The sequence below is a fragment of the Halichoerus grypus genome, chromosome 2 (genome assembly GCF_964656455.1).
Source record: "Halichoerus grypus chromosome 2, mHalGry1.hap1.1, whole genome shotgun sequence".
NCBI classification, from domain to species: Eukaryota; Metazoa; Chordata; class Mammalia; order Carnivora; family Phocidae; genus Halichoerus; species Halichoerus grypus.
In genome coordinates, this window is record NC_135713.1 from 207810234 (window position 1) to 207837361 (window position 27128).

At 63.7% G+C, this 27128-nt stretch overlaps 1 protein-coding gene across 4 annotated transcripts in view; it reads left to right on the top strand.

The window, feature by feature from the left end:
- BAIAP2 (BAR/IMD domain containing adaptor protein 2) overlaps window positions 1-27128 on the top strand; it is a 67975-nt gene that overhangs the window by 16450 nt on the left and 24397 nt on the right. For all 4 annotated transcript variants that reach the window (XM_036113223.2, XM_036113225.2, XM_078066246.1 and 1 more), the window contains exons 3-6: window positions 2302-2388; window positions 24093-24154; window positions 24879-24950; window positions 25545-25682. In XM_036113223.2, the coding sequence (XP_035969116.1) occupies window positions 2302-2388; window positions 24093-24154; window positions 24879-24950; window positions 25545-25682 (359 nt within the window). The remainder of the gene's footprint in view (window positions 1-2301; window positions 2389-24092; window positions 24155-24878; window positions 24951-25544; window positions 25683-27128) is intronic.

Sequence of the window (27128 nt, forward strand, 5' to 3'; positions counted from 1 at the left end):
GCTGGGGCCTGCACCTCACGGAGAGCCGGGACTCAGGGCGCTGGGGGCACGGGCTCGTTCAGGGAGGGGACATGGGTACCAGCACAGGCTGTGGCCGTGTCCGGGCCCTTCCTTCCCAGCGGGGGCGGCTGAGTCACGCTGTGGTCAGGGACGCCCGGTTCTCGGGGACCCATGCTGGTCTCCCACCCTTGCCTGTGTCCCTCCAGGGTAGGTGTCAGGCTGTCGCTCGAACTGCGGCGCCCTTGTGAGCAGAGCCCATCCCCCCAGCAGGGAGGCTGTGTCTGTAGAGCATACCCCAGCTCTGACAGCTGCCCTGGCGTGTCCACGGCCCCATGGGGACTGCGCTGGGTGGGCTTCAGGTTGGAGGCAGCAAGGAGAGGGCGGCACTGGGCAGTCTCCGTGGTCGCCTGGGGACAGAGCACCCGGCGGAACCGGCCTGTTCCTGGACAGCGGCCTTGCTGGTCTGCGGCTGGAGGTGTCTGGCCACAGTCCACCCACCTGCCATGTCTCGGGGGCAGGGAGGACGTCCGGTCATATGCCAGTCTACCACGTAGCTCTGCACCGCGGCCCTGGCCCTTCCCCCAGGGGGTGCCGCTGCACCCTGACCCTTTTGAAGGAGAGTGGTCTTGATGTCACGCACAGATCCAGCCAAGAGTGTGGGCAGGGCTCCTCTGTTCCTCTGTGTTGGGGTCGATGGCACTGACCAGCAGCCCCTGGCCGTCTCCCTGTTTCCACGTGGGCGTGGAGGGGAGGGGCCTTGCGCTGCCTTCTGGTTTGGGGGCGCATACCGCGTTCTGCACCCGCAGGCTCTCCCGAGCTGCCCTCCCTCCACCCTGCCCCTGCCCCGCAGCCCTGCACACAGGGACGCTGCCCCGGGAGCCCGCCGGTCCCCCGCAAGAGAGGAGGCACAGCTGCTGCTCAGCAGGTTCTGTCCCTTCCTCAAGCTGAAACCCTGCCTGTAGGGTCTTAAAGGTAACGGCAGGTCCCAGGCCATGGTGATGACCTCTGTGCCTGCCAGGAGCTGAGAGCCAGCTCGGCCTCCGGGCGAACGTCCCCTGTCAGGTCTGCTGCCCCGAAACACTCTGCGAGCAGGACGGGCACCCAGTCTGCAGGCTGGTGGAGAGAAGAGGCAAGAGGACGGGGCCTGGGCCTCGGGTCCTCCAAGCAAAGCCCCTCGCCGTGCTTGTGGGGCAGGACCGGGCTCTCATCTCTCCCTGGCTGGGCCTGACTTCTGCGCACCACGCACATGGGGCTTTGCACGTGGTCCCTCTCTGGAGCCGCCGTCCGTAGGACTCTTCTCACCCTCACCTGGCTTCCTCATGGGGGGACATCACCTCACCCCCAGGCAGTCCTGGTCTCCCCTTTGATGTGAGGCCAGGTTTCCTTCCAGGCCTTTCTACACCCACTGCAGATCCCCGTGAGGCTCTCGGGGGGCTGTGTGTGGAGAATCCGGGCTCTTCTGCTGCCCGTTTTCCCGGACTGGCCTGTGGCACTGAGCCCAGCCGCCACGTTAGCACATCCCCTCAGCTGCATTCGGCCTCCCCCTTGTGCCAGGCTTGGCTTTGATCAGCTTTAAGGAGCCCACCCCTCCTGGCAGCCAACGCAGTCCAGCCAGTGGGGGCGCCGAGGGCGCGCTCCTGGGCATGCGCTTCATTGGAAGCCACCTAAATAAAATGTGATGATGTGCCCAGTTAGACGCCCCGGCCTGGGTTCTGGAGGGAGCGGATCAGATGTTGCTGTCCCGTGGCTGGCCCTGTCCTCCCCCCAAGACTGTAGGGTGGGCGGGCCCCCGCGCAGACGAGGTGTTTGCGAGCTCGCCCAGGTTCAGTGGGCACAGGGCTCTTCCCTGGGGTGCCAGGTGCACATCGAGTGCGGCCGCAGTTGCCATGGGGCAGGCCCTTGATGTGGCCTCAGCTTGGAGAGGTGAGGGGCACTGTCTGTCTGCAGCTGGCTGGGGGTCTCTGTGCGCACGGCTTCGTGCTGCCTCCTGCCTGGTGGGGTCTTGTCTCATGTACTTGGTGGGCCCTGCCACCCCTCACCAGATCCGGGCGCTGGCGACGGCACCCAGCAGTTTGCCTCGAGTAGCCCTGGGCCTGACCGGGCACCACGTTCTTGGAAGGAAAAGCAGCTCTCACAATTGCAGTGAGAGAAGGACATCAGCCAGAAACGGGGAGCACTCAGCCCAGGCGGAAGGGCCGCGGAGCACCGTGGGGGGCTGTGTGCACCACGAGCACTGTGTGGGTGCCGAGGGTCTCGTCCGTCCGTAGGACGGGCAGTAACCGCCCCTCTCTCCTCTCCCAGGTGTGACCTACGCTGCCAAAGGCTATTTTGACGCTCTTGTGAAGATGGGTGAGCTAGCCAGCGAGAGCCAGGGCTCCAAAGAACTCGGTAAGACCCCGACGCAGCGGAGACCCCAGATGGCCGCCAGGCCCTCACATATGCCCGGGCGGGGCTGGGGTCCCAGCCTGGGTCTGGTCCTACTTCCACTGGGGATCAGGTTCTCATCAAACAAGAAGCTTTTCTGAGAGACCATGACCCTCAGAGCTGGCGAGGGCACCTGGCTGCACGTGAGTGCTGCTCAGAGCGCACGCTGGTGGGTCGGCCCCCCAAGAAGTGCAGCGTGGGGTGAGGACATGGGCGGATCCGCTGGCTGGTGTGGGGCGCCGTGTGGAAGCAGGGCTGAGGTGATGGGGAGCACTCCTGGTATTACAGGGAGACGGGACGCCGACTCCTCGCGCAGGGTGACCCGGTTTTGTGAAAGGACACGCTGGCGTGCGTGCGTGTCACACGATCAACTGAGGGAAAGGCCCAGAAGCGTAGCAGGTGGAGCTCTTGGGATGGGTCATTCTCGCTCTGCTTTCGCTGTTTTGCAGATTTTGTACCATGAGTCCACGTCGCTCCTGAGCCAGGCACACAGAGGGAAGTGGGAAGGTCTCCCTCGTGTGCCCGAGGCCCTGGGCGTGCCGGTGATAGATGCAGCTGTGGAGACTTCGGGGGCTGGGGGCAACAGGCTGGGCGGAACGCGGACCAGGGCCAGACCCTGCACACAGGCTGGGCTCTGCTTGCATGGGTGACGGGCGGGCTTTCGTCCAGCGTCCCAAAGGCTGTGCTGCTCCCTAGCTCTGGATGGAAGCCGTCTGGCCTCCATGGTCACCAAGCTGACCTGCCCCTGGCAGAGGCGGGAGGACGCGGAGGGGCTGAGGGGTGCTGAGGGGGTGAGGGGTGCAGGCGCGGCCTCTCTGGAGATGTGCGGGACACTCAGGCTTCGGAGGCCTGCACTCCTCTGTGACAAGGGGTGCCTATGGACCAGCCGGCCCGGGGCTCAGAGGCCACACGTGGGCCTGCCCGGTACTGCTGGGCCTCCTGGCTACAGCTCTTGAGGGCATGGTCTGGGTCCCAACCCCCTCGGAGGGGAGTCGGTGCTGTGCATGACCCGCGTGAGTTTGCACACAGGCTCCTATCTGCGAAAGGGGCATTTTACTGTGGTGGTCAGTCATGTGGCTGCCGTAGGGACCAGGCCCGGTGGTCACACTCACAGAACGGCAAGGGTCTGCCCATGGGAAAATGCGCGTCTGTGTGGCCCCAGGATGAAGGTGGGCGTGTGCGAAACTGCGGTGAGGTCGCAGGGCTTCCTGGTGGCGGAGTCCAGGGTGCTGCCCCACCGCAGGCCTGGCGAGTGGCTGGGTGGCCTTGTGTCGCGGAGCCGGGCAGTGAGACAGGGAGCACGCCGGGGGAGGGACGGCCCCTCATGGCTCGGGGGGCTCGGCCCGGCTCCGGCTGGAATCAGGGAGCTTCCAGTTTGCTTCTGTGGGTTTTTGGACTCTGTCCCGAGGCTTACGTGGAGCGTGGAGTCCGGCACCCGGTGGAAATCTCCTTTGTGTCCACAGAGGTGGCAGCGAGGTGCCAGGCCAGCTGAGACCTGTGTCCTCTCACCACGCGCTCTGGCCACAAATGTGGGGCTCCCTTGGTCAGCCAGTTCTCCTGTTCTCTGAGCACCCACAGGTCGGGCCTGCTCTGACACCATCCACCTGGAACAGCGCGTCCCGTGGGCACGGTCAGTGCCTCAGTCTCCAGCCCCTCTTGTCCCTGGAGGATGGGGTGTGGCTGAAAGTCCAGCTTCTGGTCGTCGGGGGTCTTCCTGGAGACCAGCCCCATCTGGGAGCCCACCCAGCGTTGCCACATTAGGATGAAAGACGCTCCTATCACTCAGGGGCTCCCGAGGGATTTAGGGGCTGTGTGTCAGGAGCCAGGAGCACAACCCGTGGGGATTTGTTCTGGTGTCAGCCCTGCTCCTGCAGGCAGATCTCTTCTTCTGGTAATGGCTTTAGTGAGACGTGATCCACATGCCGGAAACTCGCCCGTTGCAAGTGGACAGTCCGCTGGTTTCTAGCACATTCACAGGCCTGCACAGCCGGGACCAGCGTCTGCTTCCAAAGCTCGACCGTCACCCACTCCAGCCGGGGAACCTGGAGCCCAGGGGCCCTTCCTCCAGCCCCCAGCGGCCACTCATCCGCTGTCCCCTCTGTGCATTTAGTGGCTCCGGACATCGGGCGGTGACCCGTCGTGACCTTGGAGTCTGGCTTCTTTCTGCCCAGGAAGTTAGCGTGTGTTTGCTGGCCTTGGGTGTTGGTGGAATCGTGTGGCGTGTACCGTTCGCTGTTTTTGGCCTGGCTGCTTTTATCTGCAAAATTATCGTGAGAGTCAGCCGCGTCTCTGCGCGTGCCAGTGGTCCCTCACGCCTCAGCGCCAAGGGCTTCCCGCTGGGTGGGGGCGCCGGCTTGTTCTGCCTTCTGCTGAGCGACGTCTGGGCTGTTTCCAGTTTGGGCATTTCCAGATTTGCATCTTGCTTGTGAACCAGCGGCACGCTGAGCATCTCTTCGTGTGCCCGTTTCCCTTCCTTGGCTGGGTGTGTGTTCACATCCTTCTCTTCTCTCGGTGGGGTTTTTGTCCCGTGATGGAGTTGTAGGAATTCTCCGTGTTCCAGGTAGGAGTGCTCCGTCAGGTGTGCATCTCCCAGACGGTTTCTCCCAGTCTTGTTGGCCTTTCATTTCTGGACCGGTGTTTCTAGAGGAACAAACGTGTTTGATTTTAGTGAAGTCCAGTTGATTGATTTTTTTTCTTCACGGGTTTTTATCACTATTGTGATTCTAGCTATGATTTTTATCTTTGGTTTTGTCTTCATTTGCTTCGTTCTCGGTGTGCTCCTGCTGATTCATCCGCAGACCCTTGGACACGGTCCTGGTTAGTCCAGCTGTTTCTTCCCCTTGGGAGCGTGGCCCCCAGCCCCATCTTACCACGCGCTCGGACCCCTCCCGCCCGCACCCCCCTGGGCACCAGGCGTCCCTTTCCCAGTCCCAGGACTGTGTGCTCTGGGTCCTGTTTCTCCCTCAGTTGGGGGATGCTCGGTGCGTACGTGGGGAAGTACCTGAGCCCTCGTCTGTCTGCATCTGTGTCTCTACTTGGTGAAAGGCTAGGCTGACTTAGAACTGCAGGTGGGATGCGGTCTTGCCTCCGGGTCCTGTGACTCCCAGCGTTGCTCTGTTGCTTTCTTCGATGCAGAGTATTAGTTTAGGGTGAGTGTTTTGTGTTTCTTTTCCTGGAAGCGTTTGAGGTCTTCGTTCTTGGGGTGTTGCAGACCTCCTGACCCCGTGCCTGTGTGTGTGTTGTGGGGAGGTGCATGCGGGGCTGGAGATCACAGCATCCCCGAGGGATGGATAAGGTGTGCAGCCTCTGGGGCCATGGGTGGGGTGACCAGGGGCTGGCGTTGAGCTGCAACCCGGGAGCAGAGGACAGGAGCAGGGGACGCACGCACAATTGCAAGGGGGCACAGATGAGGCTGCTGGGGGCTTGGAAGAGGAGGGGCTCTGGGAGGATGGATTTTTACCTTAGGACGATGCCCCCGTACGGTCCCCGCAGCGAGTGCACGTGTTGGATGCTGTAGAACGTTCCACAAACACCGTGAACACCGTGTTTCTCTATTCTCTCTTCGGCAGTTGGGTTATTCTGAGTGGGTTTTGCCGCTCTGAACGAATACGTCCACAGGACCGTGATGCCGAGCCCTGCCCCACGGTGACTTCCACGGCTGCCCTGCTAGGCCACCTCAGACGTGGCGCCAGGGCTGCCGGGCAGGCAGCCCCGGGCGCTCCCTGCTGTCGTCCTGTCGTCCTGTCATCCTCCGGGACGGGAGTGAGTGCGTGGGCTTGCGCCCGGCTTGGGTGGGTTCTGTGAGTCTTGGCTCCGCTCTGAGTGACGCTCGGCACAGCCATGTTCTCTCTTCACGCTCTCATGCCACGTCTGCGTGGGCAGGACCCCCCCAGGCCACCCTGACCCCTGGGCAGACACTGCAGCTACCAGCCAGTTTGGCCAGCCCGGCCCTGGGCTTGGGGAGGCACAAGTCATGCCTCTCAGACCCCAAGAGGCAGTTATTTTCATTTGGTATAACTTGGGGCGTCCGAGGTGCCGACGTGCCAGGGGCAGATGATGCCGCCAGGGGACACAAACCCTGGGCTGTCCCACACGGTGACCTGCTGAGAGAGGCGAGGTCTTCCGGGCCCTGCTGAGCCTCTGCTCCCTGCCTTGAGGCCCAGGTGGAAATTTCACATTTGGGATCCTTTGTTCTTGGCTAAGTATGGACAGGTTGGGGTTCGGTGGCACATTTTGGCCACTGTCCCCATGGAACAACGTCATCGGGGTTTTAGGTGTCGAGGTCACCCACCGAGGAGATGCTTTGTCCTGGTCCCTCAGTTCCTTGGTCCCATCAGTCAGCGGGTAGCCGGGGGCATCTGTATGGGCTCCCCTCCCCTCCCCTTCCTGCAGGCTGGTCAGGACCCCAGCTGAGGAGGCCATGCGGGTTCCCGGATGATCCTGCATCTTGGGCCCTCGCTGACAGGCTGTTCAGTCCGGCCCGGAGCCCCGTGTGTGCATGCAGGCTCTGTGTGGAGAGAACACCCTCCCCCGATGACAGGTGCAGGTTCGTTCTTATGTTCCAATCCCGGGAGTTTCCCGTTCTGATCAGTGAGCCGACGAGGCGTGCACCGCGGCCCCCAGGACGACCGGCCGGCGGGTTTCTCCTGTAGTTCAGCTTTCTGTGGTTTGCGGGCTGTGAGGCTCAGCGTGCTAACTACAGTGCGGTCACGTGTTCCTGAGGGGCTAAACCTCGTCCCCACGTGGTGACCTTGGCTGTCCCTTTGTTAAGTGTTGAGTTTGGTTTCCTGCTCCTCTTCCCGTGTACGGTCCCCACGGACTTGCTGTTTCTGATCATTTCCTCCCGGCAGACCTTTCCCCCCAGGACGGGAGGGGAGAGCAGTGAGTCCTGCTGTCTGGGAACCAACCAGCCTCGGGGGGCAAGCGCCTGGGTGGGGGGGGCCTGGTCCAGGCACCGGGAAGGAGCCACCAGGGCTTTTTGACCAGAGGTTGTTTTCAGAAATGTCATCTTGCCGCCCAGCACAGTGGGGCTTCATCCGCCCTCTGGCTGCTGACATCCTGCCTGGGTCTCCGGTGTGGCCCCCCGGGGGCTGGAGGTGAGACACCCTGGCCGCTCCCTTTTGCGTCCTGACCCCTCTGGCCGCCCGTTAGGATGACGTGCGCAGACCCTCATCTGACTGCCGTGCGGGACGCCGCACCCCAGCCCGCTCCCCTGCAGAGCCTGGCGCGTGCCTTCCCCACCCAGAGTGAGGGTCTTGAGCAGCACGCGCCCCTCCGAGGTAAACCCCAAAGCCGTGGGAGGGGAGAGGCTTCGGCCGTGTGGTTTCCCACTTCTGAGCGAGAGCCTGGCCCCCGGCCGGCATTTTGTGCTCCCGGGGCAGGCAGCCCCTGGCTCCGCCTCTCTCCGTGCGCAGGAGGCGGGCAGCGCTCTGCCTTTGGCCCCGCTGGTGTCTGTGCCCGGCTCCAGAGCTCGCAGGGACCCCCGCTCGGCCTCACTAGGACCCCCCCCCCCCCCCCCCGCAGCAAAGACTGTCAGGCCTTCACTTTGATGCCACAGGCCGCTTAGGGAGTGCGGGACGGCCGCGTTCAGAAGTTGCTTGTGGCCTCTAAGCCCCTCCCAGCAGCCACCCACACTTGACCTGTGCAGCTGCCCGAGGCTCTCAGACCTCCACCTTCAGGGCTTTGCTGAGGCTCGCCCCAGGGCCACGCCCCGGTGCCACCTCCCGCCCCGCCACGGGGTACTTACAGAGCCATCCAGCCTCGGATCTGCGCGGACACGAGCGGCTCTAACGAGGCCCTGCTCTGCTCGGCATCCCCGTGGTTTCTGTGCCTGCTCGGGCTCGGTGGCCGGCGGCTCCAGCGATAGGTCTGCCCACCGGGGTCCAGAGCTCCAGGCCAGTCCCTGGCACATGGCCCGAGGAAAGGCACCCCGACCGTGTGCCTGTCCCAGGGCCCTGCACGGGGCTTGGGGGACTCGCCCGATCTGAGAGTGGGTACAGCCCTTCCACCCGCGTCTCTCTCCATCTGAGTCCCTGGGAGGGTGGGCAGGAGGCCCGGTGCTCTGGCCTCTCCCCGATCCGTCCTGACCACGAGTTGTTAGAAATGCCATCAGCCTGATGTGGGAGCACAGCTGTTTCCAGAAGGCTCCCATGGGGGAGCGGATCAGGTTCTCTTCACCCTAAAGGAGGCTGGTGTTTCCGTGGCTCGGTGGAGGCACATGCCGTCCGAGCACCTGCCTGTGGAGGGCTGAGCCAGGGAGGACTCACCGCGGAGGCCAGGGCTCCTCCAGGCTCTCCACTACTTTAAGGGTTAAGTGATTGGACATTTCAATTCAAGGAGAAGCAGGAAGAACAGAGGAGAGAGCCCTGGTGCCGTCACGTCTGCGTCCCCTGACGGTACCTCGATTCTCCTCTGTCCCACTGTGTGCACCACAGGCACGTGCAGCCTTGGTTGTGTGTGTCCCCCTGTCCGGGTGTGGGGGGGCTGGCTCCTGGGCCCTCCGTGGCACTGTCGTGCTGTTTCCCCGGCCTTGGCTCCTGGGGGAGTCAGCCGCTGCTCGGGGCCTCCGTGCAGGTCTGTGGTGCCCCCAGGTACGGCGTACCCAAGCACCCCCCACCCGCTGGACGAGGCCTGCGGCCACTGCCCTGGCTCATCTCTGCAGGGCCGCTGTGTGCCTGGAGCCGGGTGGAGCCCGGGGAGGGAGTGGGAGGTGGGGGCCGGAGTCCCAGTGCACCCGGGCTCCTGGACGCGTGAGAAGGGACTCGGGCTCTTGGTGCTAGAACCACGCAGGCAGAAGAGGACCACGTCGCCTGTCCTTTGGCCTTCCCTGCCTTTGCAGGGAAGCCTTCTGGAGGGTTCCAGGGTTTTCACCAAGGTGGCACTGTTTAAAGAGAAGTTGTGGTGACAGCGAGCGGGGCAGAGCGTGTGCTGAGCCTCCGTGTCCCCTGCACGTGGCCACGCTCTCATCCCAGCCCGCCCTGTCCCGTCCACGGCCTGCTCCAGTTGCCTCATCTGTATGAACGGCCATTTTGTTTCTGCTCTCTGTCCTTGAAGTGGCTGCTTGTTTGAGACCCGGGGCATGTGTAGGGCCGCTGTGGACCTGTGCCCGCACCACCGGAGCGGCCTGCTGGGCGCGGCCTCGGAGCGGGATGCTTGCGCTGGGAGGCGGCCTGAAACCGGGCCTGCTTTGGCCCCTGAGTCACTGGATTAAGGAAGGTGTGGCCAGAACACTGCCCTGCCCTTGGCCGCTCTCCACCTGCGGTTCCCAAGTGAAGAACCAGGCCAGGGTTCCCATGCCGCCCGTGGAGAACCCCCTGCGGGATTTGGGTGCCTCGTCTCAGTCCCGCCCACAGAGCTGGCTTTTCTCAAACGTGGCCTCTCCCTTAGAGGCACGGGTGGCCTGACCGTGGTGTGGCTGGAGCGCAGGGGGCCCAGCACAAGGGTGTGCCCTTGGCGGTGTGACCCCAGGGACCTTGCGACTGTGGCTAGAGGGCCCCTGAAGGCAGAGGTGGTTCTGAAGGGCGCTGAGCCTGCCCGCCTGCTCGGGTTCCTGTGATCTCATGAGGCCGAGAGGTGGTCTGGCTGCGTCCCCCCTCCCGTGTCCCTGGATCCCCTTCCCCCACCTGACAGCAGTCAGTCTGATGAGCCACCTGCTGTCGGACCCTGACAGCAGAACCTGCCATGGGAGCGATTTCACATGCCTGAGGGGCCTGACTCAGAGCCCCCGTGTCGCCCAGCTCCTCGGCCCCATCATGCCTACATCCTGCCTTTACCTCCCCTTCCCGGCAAAGGCTCCCCGCACTGGCCCGTGAGGAAGTGGCTGGGACAGAAGCAGTCGCTGGACCGGAGATCAGGACCATGTCCTTCTGGGCTTCCTGGGCCATAGGGACCTGTCAGGACTTGATACAAGACAGCTCTTCGTGGGCTCTGTCCTCCTGCTCAGCTTTGTGTGGACACTAAGGGTCAAAGCCAGCCTGGGAGCAAGCCTCGCAGTCTTGGGCTGCATTCCCTCGGCCCCGCTTGGCAGCCCAGGCCTCGGGGCCAAGCGCGGAAGGGGCTGGGACGGTCTAGGGGGTCCCTTCTCGGGGGCTCCTGGGTTCAGACGACCAGCTCACCTGCCGGGGGCCTCCAGTGTACCAGCCTGGCCCACCCTGATGAGAGTGTTAGGGGCCGGACTGAGCCTTTGCCAGGAGATGTTAGTAAATGTCTTAATGGGATCCCTGTCTTCTCAGTGGTGGCTTTGGTGAGAGCAGGAAAGGTCTTTCAGCGTGTTTTCATGTCCCTTGGTGTCCAAGGGCCTGCTCTGGGGCAGGAATGTCAACAGGGGACAGCAGTCTGTGGCTGGCTCTCATCCTGAGGACAGGCTGGGACCGAGGAGCCTCTTGCCTGGTTACCGGGGTTCCTGCTTGGAAGGGGCAAAGAGGAGCCTTCAGCCATAGTTCTATCTTGAGCCTGTTTCCTGGGGTGACATGGGCTGCTCAGGGTCTGTGAGGACCTGGCCCAGGGCCACTGCTGGCAGCTTGTTCCTGCTCTGACCCGTCCCATGTCCTAGCCACAGAAGGCTTGTGGAGACCTCGTAAACCCCACCCTGCAGCGGCATGCCTGGACCAGCCCTGGAGTCCCGGGGCCCAGCGCTCTCCCACGGCGGCCAGTCTGGCCCCGAGACCTTGTCCTGGGACCCCACCACGTCGCCCCCAAGTCGAGGTGCCCCACGGAGTGTGTCTGAGGAGGAGAGCAGCTCCCTGGTTTTCTCCCTCTGGCAGGAGCTGGTTTCCGGGGGGGGTGGCCCCGGAGCCTCGGAGGCAGGTCTCCACCCTTCCTGGGGTGCCAGCCCCTGGGGGGTGCAGGTCCCTGGAGTCCCTGGCATTGGCAGAGGGCGGGCATGTCAGGGGCAGTGTGACACCCTGACCATGGCGTGGCGACCTGGTGTGCAGATGACCAGTTTCCTCCCGGTGGCCTCTGTCCCTGTCTGTGTCTTGCAAGAGTTCGGGCAAGTCGGTGCTTGAGAAGCTGCTCTTAGGAGAGCCGACATCCACTTGGACAGTTAACGAGGGAGCACAATGAGCAGCTTCGTGGAGAGCTGCTGTCACTCACGGAGGAGGGTCCTCGGTGGGGCCTCGTGAGGAGCTGACAGCAGCCCCTCCCCCCAGCTGGGGGCACGGCCTCTCCTCTGCTCTGCGCCAGGGGCTCTGTGTGGCTGCTGGGGGTGTTGGTGCCCTTCGGGCCTTAGGCATTGCTCTGTCCACTCCGGATGAGGTCCCGGGGGCCTCCTGTGACCGGTGTCGGGCTTCACTCCCCCAGGTGACCTTGATCCCTGGGGTCTGCTCTGGGGAGAAACATAGGAAGAAACCTTGCGCTGTGTTCACACTGTGTGTGTCCTGGCAAGTCGCGCCAGGCAGAGTGAAAGACGAGGCTGAGCGGCGGCGAGCCCGCTGGAGACGAGCCCTGGTGTGCGCGTGAGGTGGGGAGAGGCTGTCCCCTCTGCCTCCCCGCAGTGGCTGCAGATGCCTCCCTGGGCCCACGCCTGGGGTCCACGGGGAGAAGGTGATGGACTCGGCGCCCCCGCCAAGCCCCGTGCCCACCCGTGCGCCGCCACGGGTTCACGCCTCCTGGTCCTCCCGCCTGGGTGGGGCCCTCTGAGGCAGCACCCTTGTCATCCTGGACGGGGGCCTGGGGCCCCCACCTGTGCCTGTGGGGGACACCTGAGGATTCGGCACCAGGAGGCCTGGGGCAGTGGGATGCTGAGAGCCCCTCAGACTCGCAGGCGTGGCCGACGCCCACCCAGGACCCGACCTGGAGCAGGGGGGGCGTGAGGCTCAACGGGCGGGGGCCGCATGTGCCCAGCGTCACCTCTGCCATGAAGGCCCGGCGCCCGGGCGGTCTCACTGCGGTCTCGCTGCGCCTCAGGAGAGCGCCTCGGTGAGCATCGCCGGCTGCTGTCATCGCCATGGCAACGCCGCCATCGATTTTTCTCTTGCCTCCCCCCCTCCAGCCGCCTTCTGTGAGCCGGAGAAGAACCCACTTCTCCCAGGGAGGGGCTGGTGGCCGCGGATCAGGAGGGTGGGGTCCCCTTCTGCTGTCAGAGCTCCATGTCGTATCCTGGGCGTCCTGACGGGGCAGCGCCCCCCAGCCCCTCTGCTGTGTTCCCCATAAGAGAGCACTGTATTTGTGCGTTGTTCGGGTATATGTTAATTAGGTCCCGGAGGCGCCTTCTGCTCTGGAAGCCACCAGCATAATAGAGCAGTATGGATATTTGCCTCAGAAGGCTCCAGAAGGTGCTGTGCTCCCAGCCAAGCGTGAGCAGCTGACCCCTTGGCTCAGAGCCCCTCCTGACAGGGCAGACACCAGAGACCTGAGCTTTCGGTGTCGTCGGTGGTCGCTGGTGACCGCAAGGAACACCATGATGTCGGAGTAGCCACGGTGCGTCCCTCCCGCCGGGTCCGTCCAGCTCCAGGAACACCAGGCTGGACGTCAAGTCACCAGAGGGAGGTCAGATACCTTCTCTGCCCCTCCGGCTCTGTCTGGGGCTCTGAGGACTCTTCTGGCGCGTGGCTGTCCCCAGGAGGAGGCAGAGACCGTCAGTGAATCCCACCGGCCCCAGCACGGCACACGCACACACGTCACGCACGCACACGCAGGCCGTGTTGGGCTCAGCTCTGCTTCTCCAGGGCTGGTGGCCAGATGCCTGGTGGCAGTGCCCAGGCAGGGTTGGGGCTCCCGGCGGGCCCGTGGCTGCCGCGGTCCCCCCTGGACTCTGGGTCCCAGCCCCCCGAGAGCCCCGCTGAATCACAGGATTCCACCGGCCTGACTGGCAAACAACACTCCCTTCTCCCGAGGGCTCCCACCCTGTGGGCTCACCATGGTCCACGCCCTCACCCCCGCCCTGGCCTCAGGCTCCCGCCACTCCTCCCCCGAGGCCCGGGTGGCTCCGGCCTGGCCAGACTGCTCTTTTTTTCTTTTTTTTTTTTTTTAAATCCATTGGTCTGTTCTGCACTTTGGTTGGATCTTTTATTTATTTATTTATTTATTTGACAGAGAGAGAGACAGCGAGAGCAGGAACACAAGCAGGGAGAGTGGGAGAGGGAGAAGCAGGCTTCCCGCGGAGCAGGGAGCCCGACGCGGGGCTCGATCCCAGGACCCTGAGATCATGACCCGAGCTGAAGGCAGACGCTTAACGACTGAGCCACCCAGGCGCCCCTGGCCAGACTGCTCTTGATCAGAGAGTGCACCTTTCTAATCATAACTTGGGCTCCCTCCTGCTTCCCACAACCCCTGCTCCCAGTCCCTCCCAGGCCACCCCAGCCCCTGCCTTGAAGAATCCTGGGGGCTGTAACCCCTGGGCCCGGGAGGGCTTCGGCCTTCGAGGGCAGCACCTGCAGCCCGGGGCCCTTCCTGCCTCTGCCGCGTGGTCACTTCCAGCGGTACCGGGGCATGGCTGCCCCTGATCTGGCGCACAGTTTAACCCCCAGGAGGGAGGAATGTCGGCCACTTGAGGTTGGGGTGGGGGCCTTGGCAGGTGGCACACATCTCCTCTCAAGCCCCGCCGTGCCAGCCTCCTGTGCCCTGGGAGGGGGCGGTGGGTGTGTGCAGGGCCCTCCCCCAGCACCAGTCCCGGCTGCTCCTGGGGGCCTGTCTAGGCTGAGAGAGTCTAGCTGTGTTGGGGTCCCAGGCTTGACTCTCCCCTGGCTGCAGGCTAGCAGGTTATGGGGTTCAAACGGAGGGCTTGTGGCAACCCCAGGGAGACCCTTAGATGAGATGGGGCCTGCCTCGGGTCCCCAGGGACCTGGGCTCACATGTGCGAGGCCTCTACCTCTGGGTGCCCCCCTCCTGGAAGCCGAGTGCTTTCTGTGAGCCCCCAGCGTGGTCTGAGAGCGCTGATCTTCCCGAGTGGCCAGTGGGCCAGGCACGTGGCCTCGTCACCCTCCCCTGTTTGTAGCGTTGCTGAAGATACCCCCTTCCTCGTAGCCTCGGTTCCCCTGGCTCCCCCCGACACTGTCTTCGTGCGTGGCCCCCCGTGCACAGCCCCTCTCGTCCGCAGGCGCTTGGGACCCCCTCCCAGGCCTGACTTTGTCACTGGGGATGAGGGGCGTCAAGGGTGGGAGGGAAGGAGCCGCCCACGGTGCCCCCCGTTGACCACGAGTGGTGGTGGCCGTGCCACAGGCACAGGCCTGGCCCCAGGGGTACTGAGCGTCGGCCCCAAGCTGGGGGCTTTTCCCATTTTCTTGCGTGTTTCCTGACCCGCGTCAACCACCATCATGTTCCTGCTTGCGGGGGGAGGGTGTGCGTTGACGTCAGGGTGGTGCTGCCCCCAGATCCCGTGCTGTCACTGTCACCGCTTCTTGCGGAGGCCAGCGCGTGTCCGGCCCGGTCCCTGGGGCAGGGACTGTGCCATGTGGCTGGCGGGCCCAGCCCCCCTGATCAGGAGGTGCGCCGTCTTACTGATTTAATCATGGCATCAGGTATAGACGTCCGAGCTTAAGCCATGAGAAAATGAGTTCAGCCCAGAGCAGCCCTCCTGGGGCTCCCCACCGCAGGCCCCTGCCCTGTGAGGGTCCGTCACCCCCCGCAGGTCGCCCTCGCTGATGAACACCCTCTGGTCTGTAAGCTGGTCTCTGCCCCGGGGCTTGTTCCCGCTGTGTGTGGCAGTGGGTTCTGGAGGCCCCAAGTTGGGGTTGGGCTCAGCTAGCCTCTGCCTCAGAGATTGAGACTGCCTTCCCTGAGGGCCCCCAAAAGTGAAAAACAGAACTAGCCTACGATCCAGGGGTCACACTACTGGGTGTGTAGCCAGAGAATACAAACACGCTAACTCAGAGGGGTACGTGCCCCCTGCCATGTGCAGCAGCGCCGTCGACGAGGGCCGAGTTCAGGCAGCGGCCCAAGTGTGCGTCGACTGGCGAACGGAGAAGGAAGCGGTCTGTGCACGACGGACTGTTACACAGCCAGCAGAAGGAATGAAATGCTGCCATTTGCAACAACGTGGACGGAGCTGGAGCATATTATGCTGAGTGAAGTACGTCGATCAGAGACAGACAAATACCATATGATTTCACTTACGTGTGGAGTTTAAGGAACAAAACAAACGAACAAACGGGAAAAGAAACAAACCAAGAAACAGACTGCTCACTACGGAGAACACCCTGACGGCTACAGAGGGGAGGTGGGGGGGCAGGTGACGGGGCTTCGGGAGGACGCTTGTTGGGACGAGCAGCGGCTGACGTCTGGAAGCGTGGAGTCACTGTATCGTACCCCCACGTCTAATCTTACACCGGATCTTAACTAACCGGAATGAAAAGAAAGAAACCGCCCTCCTGGGCCGCCTCCACTTGGGGCCTCCGCTTTCTCTCCCTTTCTTGGATCCATCAGGTTTTACACGTCCCACACTGGGTTGCCTCTGGACCTGTCAGTGTGGAGGTGATGCTCAGCGGTCCTTCCAGGGGGCACACCCAGCCCTGGCCTCTGGCAGCTGCTTCTCCACACTGAGTTGCTCACCTTCACGGTGGGGTCAGCTCAGGCCGCAGGCCTTTGTGGGAGCCGTCCCCAAGCTGGTGTCCTCAGACCTGTGTGGCCCTGGCAACAACGTGTTCTTGTGTAAGCCTCAAGGGCTCGCACCCTGGTGAAAGGCCATCCCTGCTCCTTGGGGCTTAGGCACGGGCGGGGTGGCCTGGGGGGGCTTTCAGGCAGACCCTGGCCCCTACCCCACCATCGCGTGTACGGACGGATCGCCGTCTGGGCGCGAGGGAGCCCCCAGGCCCAGGCCCCTCCCCACCGGTCTTTTCGCCAGTCTGCCACATTCCCACTCCCGTTCAGCTTCTTGTCATTTGAGGGTTATAAGAACACGTCGTATCTTCTGCAAAAAGAAAAAGGGAAAAACCAAAAAGCCAGCATGAATCTTCATAAATGTTGGTGTCGTGAAGGCGTGGGAGGGCTGCGCAGATCCAGACGAAGACCCCAGCACCCGAGGAGCAAGGCACGATCCCGGCACCGCGTGCGTTCCCGGGCACCTGCCTGGGAGCCTGCGGAGGACCGAGCAGTTCCGAGTGCTTGAAGCCGGTTCAGATGGACAGAATGCGGAGTTCCTAACGGAGAGACACAAGATGGCCGTGCAGTCCCGGCTGGGGGGAAGCTCGCGGACGGCCTGCCCGCGTTCCGGGTGCGCCGTGTGGGCTGTCGAGTGGAGAGGGTCCGCTTTCCTCGTGGGGGTGGCGGTGCTCCTCTGGTGGCAGCAGGCCCTGCTCGCAGAGCGTGCGTGCGTGCGTGTGCACACGGCAAAGCAGATTCACAAAACCCTGGGGGCCAGGGGACCCAGGTGGCGGGTGGGCGGGTATTATTCTTGCGCCCTTCGGAAGGTTCAGAAGGTCGGGCTGCGAGGAGAGTGTGTACCGTGCTCTAAGCCACGGGGAAGAACGGCTCACTCGAAGCCGTGACTCACGGCCCTTTGGATGGCCCGCAGTTCCCACTGTGTTTACCCAGGGCCACCAACGGAAACGTCTGGGTGGGGCCGTGGGACCAGCCTCAGACGTGCCCGCAGGCCGTCCTGCAGCCCACAGGGGAGTCCCGGTTGCCAGCCGGCTGCTGCGGGGGCCCGCCTCACACCTCTGGTTCCCGTGGGAGGCGGGTCTGCACCTGTGCCGGTCTTGGGTTCAGAGAAGCTGCCGGACGGGTCTCCCTGCTGCCGGCCGCTCCCTGTGCTCGTGGTCTCCGTGCCCCATGGTGGCCACCAGGACCCCTGGGACCCCGAGGCCACGTCCCCATCCGCTGCCAGCCCCGCGGACTTGCAGCCCTGCTGTCCGGGCCCATCGTCTGTGTGTGTCTCCCAGAAGAGTGCAGGGGCGCCAGGAGGAGGGCCTCTGTTCACCGAGTCCCCTGGAGCAGCACCTGGCGCAAAGCAGGTGCTCACTCAACAGCCGTGGGCCCGACTGCAGGGGATGAAGTGTGAGCAAGCCCCCAAGCTGCGAGCCGCTCACCTCTACCCGCGTGCCAGTTCTCATGCTGACACCGGCCGGGTGCCTGTAGCTTTAAAAAACGGGTACATGTACCTTTTTGTAGTTTTCGAAGGTTTTCCTGGTTCTGAGACATGTCACAGGTGTGGTCCTACGACCCTGCATGAGTGTGAAATGGCTGAGTACGTCCCACTCTGTGTTGCCTGGTGGCCCACCCTCCACGCTGTCCTCCTGGCAGTTCCGAAAGCCCCCGGGGATGCGTGGCTGATGCTTCTACGGCACCTGCTCACAGGACACGGCGGTGTGCCGGTGGGCACTGTCCTCCCCCGGGTTCCGTCCCGAGAGCCTCGGGCCTGCCCGGCTGTCCCCCTGCCTTGGGGCCCCTTCACCTGCACCTCTGTGTCTGCGGCCAGGCTCCCCATTCTCGCACCCTGCCACGCTCCCTCTGTGCGGCTGGGGTCTCTTGTTTCTGCCTTTTTCTCTCCTTGGTGGGCACCTTCGGCCCCCGGGGCTGGGCAGCACCTGACTCTGTGGGGCCAGCTGGGCCCCTCCATCCTCGTCCTGGCACTGAGTTTCCTGCTGGGGCCAGTGCAAGTTTTTGAGGGTCTGTTGGGAATTTTTCTATAAAAGCAGCGTGACTGAGTCCTGGTGTCCCCTCCCGCCGTGACCCCAGGGTTTGACAGAAGCCAGCGCCCGCTCTCCCTCGAGGACAGCCTCCGCCCTCCTGCCCGCCCGCACGGCTCTGAGGGGACGGCTGCTTAGTCACCTGGAGCGGCCGGGACATCAGTTCCTCCGAGAATCTGCAGCTTCACTCGTGGCATCCGGGCATCAGGCTCGTCTGGAGGAGCCTCGGGGGGGCCTGTGGCTCTGGACTGCCCAGCCTCTGACTCCCACACGTGGTGGCTCTGGCCGGGGAGGCCCTGCTCTGCTTGGCTGCTCTGGGGTCCGCCGGTCTAGGAGCGGTTTTGCTGTAAGCAGGTGGGCAAACTGCAGAACGGGTGTCGTGAAGACCAGCGCGTGCAAGAGAGCGCAGGGCTGTGGTGTGGTCAGATGCCCCCCGACGAGGGCGGAGTGTCGCAGCCCTGCCCGCACCTGCCTGAGCGGTGGCGTCCACCTGTCCGTTGACAGACAGCCGGAAAAACAGCAAGCACTCGATCCCTGTGCCGGGTGTCATGCATCCGTCAGGGGGTGACGAGCTGACCCGCTACCACACAGGAGCCTACAGAATGTGCTCCATGGGGAAGCCAGGCACAGAGGGCCATATCTGCGTGTACGATTCCATTTAGGTGGAACGTCCAGAACGGGGAAACCCATAGAGACGAGGACTGATGGCTGTGAGAGGTTGGAGGGATGGGAGTTCATGGGGACAGATTTTTTTGTGGTGATGGAATGTTCTGGAATTAGGGGTGGTGGTTGCTCAACGTTGGTGCATGTCCTGGAGGACAGAGCTGCCTGTCAGGGGGCACAGAGGCCTGGGCTCCGGCAGCTCCATGTCCAGCCACCCTGGCTCCAGCACCATGTCCTTGTTGGGGGCCCTGTCCCCACTGGAAGGCTGGACACTCTCTGGCCTGTCACCCCAGGGCTGGGCCACCACCCTGAGGCACCAGATACCCTAGCTGGCTCCCAAGGCCCCCCAGCCCGTCTTCAACTGTGTGTGGACGTGTCCACGTGCTCAGGCTCCCAGGTCGGGCATGACTGTCCCACCGTTGTCCTGTGTTAGCCCCACGAGACAAAACCGGCTGAAGCCCAGCCAGACGTTCCCTCCACGTTTCACTCCCCACAGCGGGCTGTGCTGGAGGGGAAGGTGAGCGGCACGTCCCCGTGTCTGTGAACAGGCGCAGCGTATGTGCCTGTGTGTGTCCCTGTGCGTGTGTGTGCACGCCTGAGCGTGTGTGCACACGTGTGCCTGTGTGTGCGTGTGTCCCTGTGTTTGCGTGTGTGCACACGTGTGCCTGTGTGTGTGCCTGTGTTTGCATGCCTGAGTGTGTGTGCCTGTGTATGCGTGTGTGTCCGTGTTTGCGTGTGCGCATGCCTGAGCATGTGTGCACACGTGTGCCTCTGTGTGTCCCTGTGTTTGTGTGTGTGTGCCTGAGCGTGTGCACACGTGTGTCTGTGTGCGTGTGTCCCTGTGTGTGTGTGTGCACGCCTGAGCGTGTGTGCACACGTGTGCCTGTGTATGCGTGTGTCCCTGTGTTTGCGTGTGTGTGCATGCCTGAGCGTGTGTGCACACGTGTGCCTGTGTGTGCGTGCATATACCTACATGAGTGTGTTTTGTGTGTACAGGGGTGCACGTACGTGTGTGGGCTGGCTGCCCGGCCCCTGCTTCTCCCGGGGACGGGCGTTGCCGTGTGTACACTGAAGATGCTTCAGGTTACAGGGAGCACCTGAAACGTTAAAGCCCTGAGCTGAGGGTGCGCAGCGGAGGTGACTCACTGCCGACCTGGCTGCTTGACCGGCAGGGTGAACACTCGGCAGGAGGGTTGGAGAGGACGTGGCCTCTGATTCAGATGCCTCCGTGTTTTGGACGCTCTTGGGTCCTGCGTGAAGCCTGTGGCGTGCGTGTGGGCCTCTTCTCTTCTCTCGTCCGTGCTCCCGGTGGCCTTTACCCCCTCCTCACCCGCAAAGCCTCCTCCACACCTGTGAGCTGTTGAGCCTGTGTGGTCCCCTGGCTCCAACCCAGCCGCCAGGCCTCAGGGTTTTCTGACTCACTAGGCCCATGTGTGGCAGGGGCTGCCCTCCCATGCCCGCTATGCCCTGGGCGTGGGCACCTGCCGCCTGGCACCCCTCTATTGACACTCTTTGGAGCCCTGGCGGTTCCTTCAGGTGGTGGTTCTCGGGCAGAGTTATCCCGCCCATCTGCTGTTTGCTCTGGCAAGGCTGAGTCTGAGCTGCTATTTTAAACCCGGTTTTTCAAGTTTAGGACCCGTCTGAGCTATGAACCCAAGACATGGATTCCCCTGGGCCTGTGTATCTGCACTCAGTGGAGGCCAGGGGACAGCCTGTGGCCTCCTTCCAGGGAGGGGGTCCCCACTCCATGCTGTCCCTAACGTGGGAGAGATGGGGTGGAGAGTCATGGAACCCAAAAATCAGACACAGCCCTGGCCAGCTCACTGGCGCTCAGGACCTTCCCGAGCTTGCCTTCTGGACCCGGAAAGCATGGTGGAGGAGACAAGTGAGCGTTGGTGCAGACGCCTGGGGCTCTCTCTCGTTTCTCGGGGAGCGGGACTTGGGGGGCAGCCCTGCCCTTGCCCCCTGCAGCCAGCTCAGTGCTCCCAGCAGCGCTCCAGGGGTCCAGTGCCTGGCAGGGGCTCGTTCATCCACCTACCACCGCCTCGTGTGGTTCGTGAGCATATGGTTTCTAGCAGCTGCTTGTAAAACGCAGTTTAAAAATTGCCTGCGTGGGCTGGATGTGCAGCCACGGGTTTGCAGCTTAGAGCTGAGTGTGCGCACGGGCTGTGTGACCGACAGCACGGCCATGGGCCGGGTGGGGGGAGGCGGGCCTGTCAGTGCGGGCAGTGGCCGGGGGAGATGCCGGGGTGCTCTGAGCGTGTCGGCAGCGGGGCGCAGTGGCCACGGTTCCTCACGAAGCTTCACGAAGCACCTTTCTGGATGTCAGGAACTCGTTTTCTAAAGGAATTGTTCTTCATCAGCGTTCTTACTGTTTTCAAACGTTCTCCTTGAGCTAGTTGTGCACAGACGTTTCAGGAATTACGTGTTTTTCGTTTGATCTTGATGTTGACTTACCGTTTTGGGGCCCAAAGTGTGGTCGATGCCGTGGGTGCTGCCCCGGTGGGGAGACGGTGCTGGACCACGGCTTGCTTGTGTCAGACTCACGGACTTGATGGCCCTCGCGAGGGCTGTGGGGGCAGAGGATGGGTGTATGAGGGCCGTGCCCACCAGGCCGTGTTCTCGGGCTCTTCCCCACGCTGGCCAGACCTCGTGCCCTGTGAGCACTGCCCCCCTTGGCCTCAGTTTAACCAATTCCCACATGCCCGTGGGCAGAGAGCCGGAAGGTGGGTCCAGGGCCCCCCGACACAGGTAGACCCCCGTGTCACAAACAAGACCCCAGACATTTTCCCCACCCCAGAGTGGCGGGTGTTTGTCCGGAATACCAGAAGCACAGAGAAGCAGAATCAAGTTGAAGCTGCTGCTCTTGGGTCTTAGACGGATTCTGAGCATCGGAGCTCGGACCTGTGGGTCTGCTGTGGGTGCCACTCCGGCTCCACGGGACGCATCCCCGCCGCACACACCAGCGCGGGGGTCAGAAAGTCCGAGGTGGCCCCCAGCTGTCTCACCCCAAGCAGGTGCTGGTGGGGCTCGGGGTCTGTCATAGGCAGGGTGGCGGCAGCCTGGCCTTGTCCCCGGGACCACCCTGGCTACTCGCTCCTCTTTGTCTCAGTGGCTTCCCTCCCGCCAAGGCCGGCAGCCGGGCCCTTTCGTGTCACCTCATATCCCCTGTCATTCTTGGGCTTTTCCCTGACACATCAGACCCCCAGAGTCGGGATTGGGTAGGAGGACGGTCGAGGCCAGGGGAGACTCGATCTCTCCTGCAGGGGCTGGTCAACTCATCTCCCCGCCCCGCGTGTGGTTGCCCACCGACCACATGTGGTCACAGCTCCGACCCGACCACGGGAAGCCACGGCAGAGGCAGGGCCTGCTTCCCAGGGCCGTCCGCACTTGTCCTGTCCCATCTTGCGGCGCCGTCAGGCCCGCATCTGGAGCAGGTGCAGGAGTAGCTTCGGGAGCTCAGGGCGCTGACGGGCGTTCCCCGCTGTGGTCCTGGCACGGGCATCTGTGGCAATTCCGCCATGCGATGCGCTCAGCACACCGAGTTAGGTGGTTTGTGCCCCGGGAGCTCCCGGGGTCTGCCCCTGCTCGTGTGTGCCCCCTCTCTCAGACTCCCGGGTGGGACGCAGCCAGCCCCTGGGCTGCGTGTGTACGCGGGGCCACAGCAGACTGCCTGAGGGAGGCGCGTGCGCACACACTCCCTCTCACACCCACACACACTCACACGCCATGATGGTGGCACTGGCCCTGCCCGCAGGCCGGGCCCCGGAGGTCTGTGCTTACCCGAGTGGCAGGCCTGAGGGCGTCTCTGCGCCAGATGGGCTCAAGGCTGGCTGAGGAGGACGGACACGTCAGGCTTGCACGGCCTTGGCAGGACAGCGGGGTCCCAGCCACCAGCTGAGTCGGCTCCGTGGGACGTGCTGAGTCCCTTTCCCTTCCCCGTCCCGACAGAAATCTGGGGCAGAGCAGGTGTTTGGGGACATGTCCAGTGACACTGAGAATCAGATGGCAGAGCTCGGGGCCCTGCAGGGCGGGGTTCTGCTGGCTCAGGTGGAGCCTGGCAGACCCCAAGGCCCTGCTGACCGACAGGTCCGTGGCACGGTCACAGCCGAGGCTCAGCGTGTCCCGTGGGCGTCACAGAACAGCCAGTCACCAGGAGAAGTGGACCTCCCCAAACCCAGTGTTACTTCTGGGAGGGAAAGTGACCCTGGTGAGGCCATCCATGCGGCTGGCAGACACTGCCACCCCATCAGGGTGCGAGGGCCGTGGACCTTGTTCCCATTTCTAGCTGGCCTTGCTGGGGGCCAGGATACCCCTCGTACTGCCCCCCGAAAGGATCTCTGGGTCACGTGGCCCAGGGGTGAGTAGGGAGGGCGTGCTGGGGTAGGCAGCACTGCAGGGACGGGGCTTGTTCCCTCGAGGGCAGAGTGGGTCCCCTGCTCCGTCGTGTCCGCAGCACGTGCACAGCATTTGCTTGGTGAATGGCGCCGAGCGAATACTCGCCATTCGGATGAATGCAGCCAGGCTGCCCGTTCCAGCTCTTTTCTCCGCACTCGAGGAGACAGAGCTGTTTGCCCTGGGGAGGGGGTCCTTCACGCCAGTGCTGCAGGGCTGCTGGGCGGCCCTGAGGGTCTCGGGGGGCAGGTGTCCTTGAGGGGCCTCTGGCCTAGAGCTTCTGTTCCCTGGGCCCTGACTTGGGGGTGACCATGCTGGTGTCGTGGACTGTGCGGTGACCCTCCCGCCACGACCACAACCTGAAACGCTATGCACCTGCTGGTCCCAGTGACCACACTTCAGGATGGCAACTGTGTGGAACCTTCCGGAGCTTTGGGAGGAGGAAGACCGAGGCTGAGCCCTCCCCCCGTCCCTGCTCTGGAAAAGATGCTTGCAGAGCTGTGCCTGGCGCTCCCGTTGTCCCTAGAGGCCCTCGGCGAGGCCAGCCTGGCGCTGTGCACCTCAGGAGCCTCCTTGGGTCCCTCACCTCTGGGGCCCGCAGCCAGGTCTTATCTTGGCCCCACGTAACTCACATGGAGGGCATGGGTGGTGGGTTTGTTGGGCCCCGGTGCCGCCTGGGCCCAGAGTGGGTGGGCCGGCCATGGTTGGCAGCTACGTGTGGGAGCGGGACGCGGGGTAAGAAGTACGTGTGCTCATGGCCTCGCTCATGGGCTTGAGATGTGCAAAGGGGCTCCCAGCTTATTGCCCGTCATGAACCTCAGCTCTTACCCCACCACCCCCAAAGTCGCCCAGTGGCATCCCTTGTCATTCTAGAATTTTCCATCTTGTCTTGGTGTCAACAGAAGAAACAGTGGTCTCTCCCCTGCCCCCGGTGCACCTTTGTCTGCTGGTCACCCGCTCCCCAGCCACGGGAGGGTGGAGGGGCCATAGCACAGAGTACTTAACTTTTCTCTCCTTCCCCTCTTCCCCACCCTCCTGCCTTTCCAGGAGACGTTCTCTTTCAGATGGCCGAAGTCCACAGGCAGATTCAGAATCAGTTGGAAGAGATGGTGAGGCTCCTGGGGAGGAAGGGGCAAATGCAGGGGGCAGGTCAGTAAGAGGCGAGGAGAAAGCAGGCTGTGTGCTTTGGCCATGTGTCCATTTGGGAACGTTGTGTCATCGTGTGGCTGCACTCAGAAAGATGGGGACAAATCCCAGGCCTGGGACAGAAGTCACATAATGGGGAGGTGACTCATCGTGAGGGCCAACGACAAACAGAAGCAGCCAGGAGGAAAGGGCCCAGGCCACACGGGATCTCATACTCCAGGCAGGGACACAGGGTTGCGGGCCTGAGGAGCACACACGTGCTCAGATTCCAGGCCCAGCCAGGACCCAGTAGGTCTAAAGTGAGGGGTCACTCGGGCCCCTCCCAGTTTGCTCGTGTCAGCTTGAGTAATTCCTCAGCGCTGGAGAGCAGATGGGGGATGGTGGGGAGCGGTTTCTGTGTTCGCCCTGGGAAGCGGAGCCCCCGATGGTATCCAAGGCCAGGACGGTCTGACGTCCCCACTGCTGTTCAGCACTCGTTCCTGGAGGCTTCCGGCTCCAGCTTCCCAGGCCCCGCCTGTCTGTGCAGGCTCATTGGCTCAGGGATCAGACGGGCCCCCTGTCCCTCGGGGTGGCTCGGGTCTGGGGCGCCGTGGTGACCATCCACCTCTCCTGGGAGGGCCCTCCGCCACCCGCCTCGTGCCCCGGCCTGCGTCGTGCTCACTGCCCGTGTGTTCTCTCCGTGTCCAGCTGAAGTCTTTCCACAATGAGCTGCTCACACAGCTGGAGCAGAAGGTGGAGCTGGATTCCAGGTACCTGAGCGTAAGTAGCCAACACCTGTCGGGTTGCCCGCACTGCTCCCCCTCGCGCTCGGCATCTCCCCGGTGGTCAGCTCGCTGCGAGCCTCCCATCCTACAGGTTCCCCGGCCCTCCCCATGCCTGCCCGTCTGGGAGTGAGCGCAGCGCGTGGGGGAAGCCGGCTCGTCCAGTGCCTTGCGCACCCAGTTCTGGCGCCCCCGCAACTCGCCACCTTCCGTAGTGACGATGGCACGGCACTGCCCCCCTGCGGAGCGTGCAGACTCCGTCTCTGTGACCTGGAGTCCTTGGTGCCCCGTCCCTGTGCCGTCACCTCTCCCCAGGGCCAGAGGGGCCCGAGGTGCTGCACTCTGTCGGGGTGTGCGACCTGTGCCCATGGGAGGCGCCCTGGCTCTTGGCGGCAGAGGAAGGGGAGAGGCCCAGTTTTCGTGCGTGGGACCATGGGCCGCCGCGGGAGGGTGAGGCCTGGGTCGGCCGTGCTCCCCGCTCAGCCTGCGGCCAGGTGTTGCCGGCCGCCCTCGGGGCCATGCTGGCTGAAGCTGTGCAGAGAGCGGGAAGGGCCATCGGCTCATGGGTCTGTGTGGCGTCTTTGACTCTCAGGCCGCGTTGAAGAAATACCAGACGGAGCAAAGGAGCAAGGGTGACGCTCTGGACAAGTGCCAGGCCGAGCTGAAGAAACTCCGCAAGAAGAGCCAGGGCAGCAAAAACCCGCAGAAGTACTCGGACAAGGAGCTGCAGGTAGGACTCGGGCTGGCCGGCGCTGCAGGGCCACGCGGGGCCCGCTGTCGTGACTCCGGCGGCCCCTTGAGCAAGCAGTGCCGAGGAAGCGCTCCCCTCCCCGGGTCCTCTTGGTGGACCTGGGCAGAGCCGGGCTCCGTTCTCCCGGTGGGTTTGGGGCAGCGAGCACCTCCCATCCTAGAGCCGGCAGATGGCCGGCGTGGGCCTGCGGCCCCCCTGCCCTGCTCTCGGAGCCTCGGTGGGGCGCCGGAAGGCTTGCTGCCAAAGGGGCGGAGACCCCAAGGACATCTTGCTCTGTCCTCTGGATTCTGCCCCCAGGACTGGGCCCAGACTCCGCAGGCTGACGCTGGCCGGTCAAGCGTCTCAGCGGCCCGAGAGGCACAGGGCACAGGAGGGCGCAGGAGGGGCCCGCCCTGATGTGGCCTCCCTCACCACTGGGCCCAGCGCTGCAGGCACCGTGTGCGGAACAGGCCAGGGATTTGGGACAGCGTGGCCCTAATATACCTAATTCACCCGAACCCACTGACCAGTTGACACAGATCAGGCCCACAATACCCGCTGCCTGAGGCCCCACGTAACTCAGATGAGGAGCAAAGACAAAACAGCTCCCCAGCCACTTCGGGGCGAGGGGAGCCCCATGGGGCCGGGCACGGGCGTGAGCCCCTCATCTCCCGAGGCCCCACCCTTGGTGCGGGCTGTCAAGTTGGCAAACCTTGAGGTGCGCCGTGCACCCCCGCTCTCCCCCACGTGTTTGCGTCTGCCTACGAGTGCCTCGCTGCTCGCGCGGACTGAGAGGTTGGTGGTGCCCGTGGGGCATGCGCCCCGCACCCTCCCCTAGCGTGGTGCCGGCGAGCAGCCCACCTGGTGGGGCGCAGGGGCCTGGCAGCAGCAGGTGACAACTGTCACCCTGCGTGCAGAGCACCACGGCCTAGTGAGGGGAGCGGAGGTGCCGGTCGTCCGGGGCAGCGGTGGAACAGCGCCCGCCATTCTCAGCGTGGCTTCCCCGCGTCAGGCGCGTTCTTGCGCCGCGCTCTTGGCTCCGTCATGCCCAGTGACTGCCCCTAAGCTGTCACCGCCCTGGAGGCCTGTGCCCCTGAGGCTGTCCGGGGGGGGGCCCTTACAGGCGGAGTCGGATCTAGAAGTGGGCTGTGAGGCTGAGGGGTGGAGAAAGCCACACTTCGCTGGATGTCTCCGTTTCATGTCCCCCCCCAATGTGTTTTGTCATTTTGCTCCCTGAAAGCTTGATCATGATTGGCGTCCCCGCCCCCTGGAGACCATGAACCCCCTCGGCACAGGTGTTTGCACCAGAGCTCCCTCTGGGGGCCCTGGGCTGGTGGGGCGCTGGGGACACCGAGGCCGGCTCGTCCAGGCTTCAGCCACCTGCCAGGTGGGGCTGGGAGCCTGCGCACCCCCCCTTGAGGCGCTTTTTTCTTCTCTTGGATTCAG